We start from the raw sequence: 11,929 nt of genomic DNA, 5'->3' as shown, positions 1-11,929 counted from the left end.
CTGCCTATGCAACATAGGCAGATCGTACGTTTTTTTAAGTACCTTACAACCATCGCAAGACAAAAGTCCTGCGATGGTTGTAAGGTGTGTGCCCAGCCTTAGACCTACCATCAACTATGTGGTACAGAGGCACCCCCTGACCAGATCAGCAACTAATTGGTCAGTAAAGGTCCCCGCACACCTTACGATTATCGTACGATAATCGCAGGGTGTGTGGAAGGCGTTCGACCGTTTCTACTGTACGGTCGCACGACTTTTGTCTTACGAACATGTTTGAAAACCAGCCGAGAATTGTGCGATTTTCGGCGGGTGTGTGGCATGCTCATAAGATAACTGCCGCACGGGCCGGTGTGTGCAAGCGCACACTGCCCGTTCAGCATTGCGGTCACCATTCAGAATAATTGGCACAACATGCCTTGTACCGTGTATTAGTGTGATGCATGCCCACTGGTGTATAAGAGCCGTAACATGCACTCCAAGAATTGTAAAAATTAACCCTTGCAGTGAGGATACACCCGCACTGCAAGGGTTAACTGCTCCTTTTTTATTTTTAATAGGTTCTGGAATAAAAAGTAGATATACTCGCCTGATCCTCAGTCCTGCGGCAGTGAACGCTCTGTTCCTCCCCCTCCACTACAGTGATGGAATGTCTCTCAGCATCCTATGTCTAATGTGCTTGCAATACACGTGATGACGACACGGGTCCTTAGGCTGCGTTCACAACTGACCGTTTTGTAGCGCGTCCTACGCTCGACGAACGCTCTACAAAATGGTCAAAAAAATTAATAGCATTGTAGTCAATGCCCTCGTTCCCACCTAGGCGTATTTCCGCCCGTCCCTAACGCCCTACAAAACGGCCCACGCCTGAAAAGGTCCCGGGACTACTTTGGGCCGTTTTGTAGGGCGTTTTCCATTTAGATACAGCCAAGTAGCCTTTGGAATCGCGCAACGTTTTTACCACAAATCGCGGTAAAAAAACGCGTGACGGTCGCGCGACAGACGCGCATATTACAATACGCCTAGGTGTGAATGGGGCCTTAGACTGCCGGAGTACAGGGGGAGAAGAGGCTGCAGGAATTAGTCTGTCAGCCAGGTGGCTTTATTTTAGCCCACTAGACCAAAATGAGCAGTTACCCCACTGCAAGGGTTCATTACTACCAGAGCTCATTGAAAATAATGGGCTGCCAATAGCAAAAATGTCCCAAACGTGTCACAACATTTGTAACACGACACACTATGATGTGTTGCTATGCATTGCGACATGCTACAGCACATGTGTGCGTTGCCCGAGTGCATTGTGGTGCCATTCAAAATTAATGGCAGAGCCACTTTTGAAACGTGCGTTACTACACTGCAAATATATAAATAGACCCTCAGAGATTCTGATCCAACATGATAGAACCTCACCAGACACGCTGCAAATGCTGAATGATCAGACAAAGGGCCTGTTCACACCACTGCATTGTGACTGCGCTAAAAATCGCAGGTGTGAACGAGCTCTAATCATGCTACAAAGAAAGACTCTTTCTCCAGTTTTCATAATTCAGACCCGCTGCCCCTTTAAGAAGAGGTGTGGTCTCCTCACCTGTCTGAGGAGGAGGAACACGCCCCAGGTAAATAATCCTGTGATCGGATTAAACCACTGCTATGCTGGAGGAGGGGGGGAGAGTTGTCACTGTGGATTGTACCAAGTCCGGATAATCAGACACCACTCAGCATTGCACTGGAGAGCCCAGTGGTGACAGTCTGATGACCTGCAAGGTGTCCCTTCTGTCCAGTGTGTAAGCTTTGTCACATCCATTCCCACGCACCTTTGTAGCCAGACAGCGTCTACCATGCGGCACTGTTAACCCTTCAAGTGGTAGAAGAACCAGGAAGCAGCACCAGTGACTCCAGTAAGTTGTAGATTCTTGTTGATCAATGTTGCAATGTGATTGTATGCACACCTTCAATCCAAACTTCTCATGTAATTGTATGTGTGTGAAATGTATACAGTTACATTAGAAGTCGGGATTTTGGGTGGTACACGGTGTACTCGATCCTCCTAAAATCTGCACTTCTAATGTAATTGTATTTATATCCCCTTCAATCCAAACTTCCCATGTGTGTGAAACGTATACAGTTACATTAGAAGTCGGGATTTAGGGAGGTACAGGGTGTATCACTATCACCCTTCTAATGTCATTGTATTTATATCGCCTTCAATATAAACTTCTCATGTAATTGTATGTGTGTGAAACGTATACAGTTACAATAGAAGTCAGGATTTGGGGTGGTACATAGAGTTGCCACCTGTCCGGGATTCACCTGTACAGTCCGGGTTTTGAATGATATGTTCGGGTTTCATGGCAGCAGAAACCCGGACACGAGATGACAGGCAGACAGGGGCAACCAAAATTAAGATAGGGGCTACTGGCGCCCCCCTCCCCACTGAAAATAGTCTCACCTTACCATCTTGTCTTGACTTGTATTGTGCTTGTAATGTCTTCCTGTAAAGCGCTGCGCAAACTGTTGGCGCTCTATAAATCCTTGATGATGATAACTGTGATATTTACATATGAACAAGCCGCGACTCATTCTCCCAAAAAAATCGGTCGCTAGAGTTTTTGGGTTTCGCTTGAAGAAAAGGTGGCAACCCTAGTGGTACACGGTGTACTGTACACGATTCCCCTAAATCTGCACTTCTCATGTAATTGTATGTGTGTGAAACGTATACAGTTACAATAGAAGTCTGGATTTTGGGTGGTACACATTGTAGACGATCCCCCGTCATCTAAAGTTGTAGTATCTAACCTTTGTTTAGATGGCTTCTTACTCCGGTTCTGTTAACCCCTTCGGTGACAAATACGCACATTTCCTGGGGCTGGCTATAAATCCACATCCTTCAAATGGTAAACTAGCTCCGTGACAACATTGTACACGTGCAAATGAAAGTGTGCAACCCTCTCATGCCAGACCTGCTGGGCTACGATGGCCAATACTACCCAACGCAGACCTAACACAAAGAGGAGGCAAAGCGCTTTGCTTTGTATAGGGCCTGATTACACAATAGCATGACGCAGGTGTCATCAGGGCCGGATTTCCCACACGGCCAACCAAGGCCCGGCCTTGTGCTGGTCCCATAAAAAAAACCTCAATCTTCAGTCACATGATCTCTCCTAATCGCCGTGTTTGCTCTGATCCACCTTTTCAATACAAATCATGTGACCACGGGAAGAGGATTTTAATTTTCATGCGCGCAGCACTGGGGACAACCCTTGACAGCCTTATCTCCAGGAAGTATTCCAGACAGGCCTTTCACTCCTCCATCCTAGGAAGACTATTCAAGTGGCAGTTTCGGCATACATTACAGATCTATTGTTGTCACCATTGGGGAAACTCGCCCTGAGAAATGCCATCACTGGAGTGAATGTAGACAGGAAGTGGCTGTAAAGAGGCTGCAGGAGATGCAACAAAGGATGAAGAGCAGTGAAAACAAGGATTTTCTTTAAAAAATGGCCGTTGTCCAGGGCACACTGTGGTTCAGCAAACTAAATGTCATGGGGGGGGGGGGAGATATGTAGAAACGACTATAGATTTCTGCTGCCAGGGGCGTCCCCAGGCATGGTGTCACCCGGAGCAGCTGCTGGCTGACTGGAGTTGCTACCTTTTCTACATGTAAAACCCGAACACTCTAGCGAAACGCGGAGATTTTTTTGGAGAGAATGAGTTTTGGCTTATTCATATGTAAATATCATAGTTGAGACTATTTTCAGGGGGGGGCCTGACATCTTGTGCCCGGGTATCGGCTGCCATGAAACCCGAACTGTCCGAATGAATCCAGGACAGGTCGCAATCCTACTGCTGACTCTGGTACATCTTCACGCATGCGTGTGACGTCACGCGTGCTTATCTAGGCGATGGACGCTGGCAAAGAGAGGAGGGGACCCGTCAGCATACCTTATCACTGGGTCCATGACCGCGTGCCTGGCTTTTCAGAGAGGGTGACTCGAAAATGACTGTCAGACATGATGGTGTCACCCTGTGCGGGCCGCACACCCCCCTTGTGTCACCGCTGTCTGCAGCTATTATTGCCCTATAAAGAGCCTTATTGAACAGGAGATCGGGTAAAACTCGTCAGCCTCTGGACATCCAAATATTTATATATTGTTACCAAGCCGTAAATGAGATTTAGAACAATTCATGGCTGACCTCGGGAGCTGAAGACAATTCTTCCTGATTAGAATGCATTGGCTGCTAATATTTCACCTTCCCTAGTTAGTCATTGATGCAGGTCACTGATCAATAATACAGGTCACTGATACAGATCAATAATACAAATCACTGATAAGGTGGCCATACACTTTATAACCCTCGCAAGACTTTTGTCTTGCGATGGTTGTAAGGTAATTAAAAAAACGTACGATCTGCCCATCTTGGACAGGCAGATCGTACTTGCGATGATCGCAAGCCGCGCCCCGCTGAGGAGCGGGCTTCTGATGACCGCAATGCCGAACGGGCAGTGTGCACTTGCGCCCACCGAAAACAAAAGGGAACAGAGCGCCACCTCCGTGTGTAAAATCGTTTATTACAATAAATAAAACAAGGGATAAAAGTACTCACAAACAAACGTTTTCATCAGGCTTTAACAACAAACGAGAGGCCACACTGTCTGTTGACCCAACATGGTATCCCCCCGACTATGTAACACGGTAGTATCCGGTAACACGGTAGTATCCGGTCACATCACCGTCCACCGACCGCAGTCAGCCAAGATTGACGCGTTTCAGGGGCAAGCCCCCTTCCTCTTGCGCACATCGGCCCGTCCGGCTTTTATCTTACGAACATGCTACACACCCGCCGAACATCGTACGATTCTCGGCGGGTTTTCGAACATGTTCGTAATATAAAAGTCGTGTGACCTCACAGTAGCAGAGGTCGCACGGCTCCCACACACCTTGCGATTTCCCGCGATTATCGTACGATTATCATAAGGTGTGTGGGCACCTTTTGGACAGGCAGATCGTACTTGCGATCATCGCAAGCCCGCCCCCCTGAGAGGCGGGCTTCCGATGACTGCAACAAGGGACGGGCTTCCGATGACTGCAAACGGGCTGTGTGCGCGTGAGCACACCGGCTCGTTCGGCAGTTGTCGAACAAGGAGGCCACCAACTCGCCGAGAATCGTACGTTCCTCGTCGGGTTTTCTAGCATGCTGGTTCGACGGAAGACGTGCGACCGTACAGTAGAAACGGTTGCACGCCTTCCATACACTTTGCGATTATTGTACGATCGCGGGATTTCCCGCGATTCTCGAACGATAATCGTGCGGTGTATGGGCACCTATACAGGTCACTGATACTGATCAATAATACTAGCTATACGTGGTGGAGATTTGTAGCAGCGATCAATTGATGGCGCCGCTGGCGATTTTGTGATTCGGATGAGATTTGTCGCTTCTACAAGTTAAATTGGCGTGACAGCGCTGGGTCGGCGAGATTTGTGGCCAATCCCATATAGAGGGCAACGAAGCGCGATTGCTGCAAGCGAGGTGGACGCCAATCTGAAACGCGTCTCCAACTCATCGCGCTGAGAGACGGACATACAAATCGCTGTAAAATGAATCATTCCATCGCACATACGGCGATTTCCTTCCCGAGAATTCACTTCATAATATCAAGAAGACTGAAAATAAAAATCAAGGCGATTTACTGCAAATAAAAACTAAAGATTCAACAATTTTTTTTACAATATAATAGAATTGCTGCAAAAAAAGAGAATCCCTGAAAATAAAAATACATTAAAACTGCTGCAAATAAAAAAGCAAATTGCTGCGAATGGGAAAACAAATGATAGAATCTCTGCAAATAAAAAAAAAGAGATTTGCTGAGACTGTTGCTGTAAAAAAAAAAAACAAATTAAAGAGATCATTGCCAATTAAGAAAAGAGAACCACTGCAAAAATAAAATACAAATAAAAGTGCTGCAAAGAAAAAAAGACAATCATTGAAAAAATAAAAATAAAGAATTGCTGCTGCTGCAAAAAAAATTGATGGTTGCTGCAAATGACAAAACAAGTAAAAATATCTTTGCCAACCAAAAAAAAAAAAAGGTAAAATCATTGCAAAAAAAAAGAGAATCACTGCTAATAAACCAATTAGATTGCCACTGAAAATAATAATAATAAAAAAATTAGAGGGTTGCTGTAATTAAAAAAGAAATAAAAAAATTAGAGAATTGTTGGTTGCCCATTAAAAAAGAATCGCTGCAAATAAAATAAACAAAATAAAAAAATTTGATTGCCACTGAAAATAAAAAACAATTAAAAAATGAGAGGGTTGCTGTAAATAAAAAAGATTAAATACATTTTAAAAAATTGACAATTGTTGGAGAGTCGCTACAAATAGAGCGAATTGTTGCAAAAAAATAAAAAATCTCTGCAAATTAAAAAAAATAATGTAAAAACTAACTAGACTAAAATGTCCCTTTTTTTTTAAACTACAGAGAGCTTCCGGCGAGGAAGGAGTTAACCTGCTCAGGTATGATGGGTGCAGCGCACACCTCCTCCTGTCCTCTGTGGTGAGCTGGCAGGGACCGACGTAGGGACTGACGGACGGGGGGAGGGGTGGAGGGGGGTGACCCGGCAGGAGGTTGGCTGCTGTGACACTGCTGGGCCTGGAGCTGTGTGCAGAGGAGAGAGGGGCCTGCGTACTCCACAAGGTGGGTGGTGTCAGTGAACAGGGAAGTCTCTGGGAGAAGTTTGGACGGGCCCCAGGCATCTGTACACACAATGACAGGGCCTCTTGTAGAGTGTCAGCTGCGGTGCCCAGTCTGAGCCCCGTCCAGCACCATGCAGCTCCCCTCTTCCTGCTCGGATTGGAGGAGGAGGAGGGGGGGATAAAGTTGTCTGGAAGAAGCCGGTAATCCCAGGCCGGCCCGGCACATTCATCCCATGCAGTGTCCTCTACAGATGAGTCAGTGCCGGGTGTACCGAGCACTGGAGGCCGGTGAATGGCCACTGCCCGGCGTGGGTAAGCGATCGCCCAATACTGGGCTGCATGACCCCGGGGGAGGGGGATAACGGTGGACACACACGCGTACTAATCTGGGTACAAACGATCGTGAACTAGCGATTCTTCATCGAGTACAAAATCAGAAACGATCTATTAGAAAAAAACGATCATGTGATCGATCTGAGTTCCGATCCGTCCTCTGACACGTGCGCAGATATTCGCGAAATCGATCTGCAAAAGTCCGCTGCGTCGACCGATTAATGCTCTGGCCGTACAATCGGACATGGCGGAGGTTTGAGACGAGAGTGATCGGGTCTGCGGTTTACGATTATCATTCAATTTGATCATTTTGGTTGCATCGAGTTATTGATTGGATGATCACATTGATACTTGTGTGTCCACCGTCATGTGGGATTGGTGGGGAAGACACGTCATTGGTTCCTTGCAAGCTCACACCCCTTCATCGCCAGGTTTTGGAGATATGACCATTCTCAGGCTGACCATAGACGGGGAGATATCTGGCTGTCATTGGCAGACTTGTTTCTGCATCGGGACCCCCCTGCAGTCATTGCCCAGGGATCATAGAAGATTGGGGAGGTTGGTCGCACTTGTGGCGAGATTTTCAGCAGATCTGCGTATGCAGCAATGGGAAGCTGAGTCGCCCCCAAATGTCACAAGCTGAGACTCATATCGGGGGGGCATCGTTTTCTAGAATGTGGCTGTTTATGGCTAGGATCAATCTGCAGAACAAGTCATGTCTTCAGCCGCTCATACATGTTTCAATGTCATTGTACAATCTCCTTTTAAACTCAAAAAGAAGATTGTCCAATCAGATTGCAATGTGTGTCCAGCTTCCGGCTCCCCAGAGACATAACATATTAGAGACCTGTAGTGAGAGAAGTGTAGAGGTTGCCATTGCTGGTTGTCTGGCTGGCACCGGATTCGATAGGTTGATTCGCGCAGCAATCAGTGAGAGTGAAGTCTGAGCTGCATGGTCAGTGACAGTGTCCAGGAGGCGGGTCCCTGACCAGGTGGCGGGTCCCTGACCAGACTCCTCTATTTAAAGGTGCCATTGTAAATCTCCATGTAGGAATCTTAGTTGTCTGGCTGTCTTTGGCTTCAGTACGGAGTCACTGACCTGGAACAAGCACGCACAATATACATCTGTGAGATCAGAACTCCCGATGGCTCTTCCAGATCAGTGACTCCAAAAGAACTGAAGGCGCTGGATCAGCATGACAGCCAGACCACTATTGTTATACAGAGGAGAGGTTAGTAATGACCGCCTTACAATTCCTTATTTTGGGGGGATTTCTCAAAACTGGAACAGCAGAATCTGGAGCGACCAATCGGCTTCTCTCTTCAGTTTGCTCAGTTAAGGTTTGAAAATGAAAGGTGGATGCTGATTGGTTGCCATGCACAGCTGCTCCAGTCTTGATAAATTCCCCTCAGTATGTAATACGAACTCCAGGCAGAAATATTCTTAACCCATGTAGTGGGTCTGTCCCAGCACTGCTAGGGTTAACTGCTCGTTTTGGTCCAGGGTTTAAGATAAAGAAGATGTACTCACCCGATCCTCTGAGACGCCTGGCTGCTTGACCCGTCCCTGGAGCCTGTCTCCTCCTCCTCCGCTCCTGCACCCGTGACGTCATCGACGTGATGACACCAAGGGGCAGTCCATTGCGGGAGTGGAGGGGGAGAGAGGCTGCAGTCTAAAGGATTTCCTCCATTCCTCGACGCCATCTAGTGATGGGGATGCCGTGTGTACGGGATTCGCTGAGCATATGGCGGGGCGAAAGGTTTGTAAATCTTCTCCTGTTTTGACCCTCACTGTGTCCTGTACATGGATTCGTATTTCAAAAATTGTTCATATGAAATTGTAGAATCCGCCACCAGTGTGGTGAACGATGTCTGTTGGAAGCCTCAGTGTCTTATGGCTAGTGGAAGCCTCAGTGTCTTATGGCTAGTGGAAGCCTCGGTCCTGGTACACGGCAGTGTCTTATGGCTAGTGGAAGCATCGGGGTCCGGGTACACGGCAGTGTCTTATGGCTAGTGGAAGCATCGGGGTCCTGGTACACGGCAGTGTCTTATGGCTAGTGGAAGCATCGGGGTCCTGGTACACTTAGTGGAAGCATCGGGGTCGGGTACACGGCAGTGTCTTATGTCTAATGGAAGCCTCGGGGTCGGGGTACATGGTGGTGTATTATGTCTGTTGGAAGCCTCAGGTTGGTGTACACAGCGGTGTCTAATGGAAGCCTCGGGGTACACGGCGGTGTCTAATGGAAGCCTCGGGGTACACGGCAGTGTCTAATGGAAGCCTTGGGGTCGGGGGAACGCGGGGGGTTTTTAGTGGAATCCTCGGGGTCGGGGTACACGGCGGTCTCATGATACTTCAAGTGGATGCAGCATAATAGCCGGTGGTGCAGCCACTGGGACTTGCGTTGCTCGGTGATAGATTCCACGCCGTGACGCAGGTCCGGAGATAACATGTCTGATCTTGTAGAATATCTCCCGTGTTCTTTCATAGTCACATTCACACTGCGGGATTCTATGAAGATCTGTGATGTGCAGATTTCGGATATTCGCCCATTTATAAAACTTTATTTACACAGGACGCAAGTTTCTGCATTAATACACCGCGTACCAAAACAACTGTAATGATCATGAATGGTTCTATTCATACAGAGAATGGTCTTCATTCATTCTTCTATGGGGCCAAGTAGGATTTAAAGAAGAATGACATTGTATCCACAAAATAAATATATACATGCATACATACATTGCATACATTGCGTACATACATACATACATACATACATACATACATACATACATTTTGGTTTTGGACAGCGCAGGGAAAGGTTACAATGCCCATCAGAATGTTATTGCTGCCTATGCTGATGGGCCAAACTGCTCTCTCTGTTTTTCTTGCAGACTGTCATCAGGATTGAAAGTGATGAACAAAGGCAAAATCTTAGTTGTCACCGGGACAGGAAGTAGGGGAAACCATCCAGCTTGTTCCAGTGACTTAGGAGGGGATTTGCCCTCTTCCTGTTGTATCTGTGAGACAGGAAGTGAAGGGAAATCATCAAGCTCGTGCTTATGATTTAAGAGGGGATTTGCCCTCTCTGTGGAGAGATTTCCTTTTGTTCCCTGTTGTATCTGTGAGACAGGATTTGAGGGGAAATCATCCAGCTTGTTCTAGTGACTTAAGAAGAGATTTGCCCTCTCCGTGGAGAGATTTCCACTCGCTTCCTGTTGTGTCTCTGGGACAGGAATTGAAGGAAAATCACCCAGCTTGTTCCAGTGACGTAGGAGATTTACCCTCTCTGTGGAGAGACTTCCACTCACTTCCTGTTGTGTGTGTGTGTCAAAAAGTGAAGGAAATCATCCAGCCTGTTCCTGTGACTTCGGAGATTTGCGCTCTCGGTGGTGAGATTTCCACTTGCTTCCTGTTGTGTTTGTCAGACAGGAAGTAAAGGAAATCATCCAGCTTGTTCCAGTGACTTAGGAGGAGATTTGCCCTCTCTGTGGAGTGATTTCCACTGTGTGTTTCTGGGACAGGAAGTGATGAGAAATCATGCCAATCAGGGCACATCAGCAGAAAAAAGAGTGAGGGGGATTGTATCTATTCCATACAAGACTAAACAAAACATGGCTTGAAATGCACTTTGAGTAGATATAAGATATAAAACTGAGAAGATCTGATTGGAATGTATACAAAATAAGGGAATGTTTGTAAATATTACACCGGAAATGCCGCGTCATATGTTGTTATATTGCAGGATAGTAAATATCCACTTCCACAAATAGAGCTGATCTGATGGGGGCGGGGAGTATAACTATTTCAGCAAGGGTTAATGATACATGGTCACAAGACCAGGACAGACACTGATTGGCTGCAGGACCTCAGCTGTCCATTGATTCGATGATGACAAACCTATAGGACTGCCTTGTATGCAACGTTCAGGGTATTTCCTGGTCATTCCGGCTATGGTACTCGTTGTACACATTGAGGGGGATTTTATGAAACACTGTAGCAGACAGAATCTGGAGCAGCTGTGCATGGCAACCAATCAGCTTCTATCTTTCATTTTCAAATCTAAACTGAACAAACTGAAGAGAGAAGCTGATTGGTTGCCATGCACAGCTGCTCCAGTTTTTTCTGCTACAGTTTAAAAAAATTACGTCCCATTTTGTTTTAGTGATTGTTCTGTGATACCTGAATGGCTCATGGTGGCCGAGTTTATAACAAAAGAACGGACTTGCATGCATTACAAGGGTGGGATTGCAGGCTCTTGTTACATGATTCCCTGCAGTACAGTCTTGCTGGTGTGTGTGTGTCATCAGCGAATCCACAGCACCACTGAACACACTGTTTTCTCAAGCTCTCATCCAGGCTCAGTCAAACCACATAGGCATCAGCCGGGTGCATGATAGGCGGGAGTAACCCCCTAGCCCAGGGGTAGGCGACCTTGACTCTCCAGCTGTGCTGAAAAACTACAAATCCCATCATGCTTCTGCCTCTGGGTGTCATTCCTGTGGCTTGCAATGCCTTATGGGATTTGTAGTTTCAGCACAGCTGGAGAGCCAAGGTTGCCTACCCCTGACCTAGCCAGTCGGCAGGCAGGCCCTCTGTCTCCTGATTGAGGTTGAAATGGGCATTCTTATTATAAGCAGAGGTCACGTGACCGCGGCACAGCAGAACCATCAGTGCGCCCAGAGACAGAAGCAGCCGCAGTTCTATGCAAGTCTCCACGTTTGCTGTGCAAGCTGAATGTGATCCAGTGCTCCATTGGATCTCGTAGGTGATTGGTGAGCCAGCTGACCAACAGAAAGACTTGAGAGGCGATGGAATGCGGCGGAATGCGGCAATCTCGACTTTTACCAGGAAAGGTCAGACCTGCATGTAACCTAAAGCAGAACTCCGGGGACATTT

At 47.1% G+C, this 11,929-nt stretch overlaps 1 protein-coding gene across 1 annotated transcript in view; it reads left to right on the top strand.

The window, feature by feature from the left end:
- The first annotated feature begins 6,870 nt into the window (after window positions 1-6,870).
- Window positions 6,871-11,929, top strand: part of LOC108786510 — a 6,534-nt gene continuing 1,475 nt past the window's right edge. Inside the window, exon 1 of the mRNA XM_018555827.1 lies at window positions 6,871-7,008. Within this exon, the coding sequence (XP_018411329.1) occupies window positions 6,930-7,008 (79 nt within the window). The 5' untranslated portion in view covers window positions 6,871-6,929. The remainder of the gene's footprint in view (window positions 7,009-11,929) is intronic.

Source organism: Nanorana parkeri, unplaced genomic scaffold (assembly GCF_000935625.1).
Source record: "Nanorana parkeri isolate BGI_ZX_2015 unplaced genomic scaffold, ASM93562v1 scaffold215, whole genome shotgun sequence".
In the NCBI taxonomy this organism is placed as follows: domain Eukaryota; kingdom Metazoa; phylum Chordata; class Amphibia; order Anura; family Dicroglossidae; genus Nanorana; species Nanorana parkeri.
Note: the sequence above shows the minus strand (reverse complement) of the source record. Positions and strands in the feature narration are given on the sequence as shown.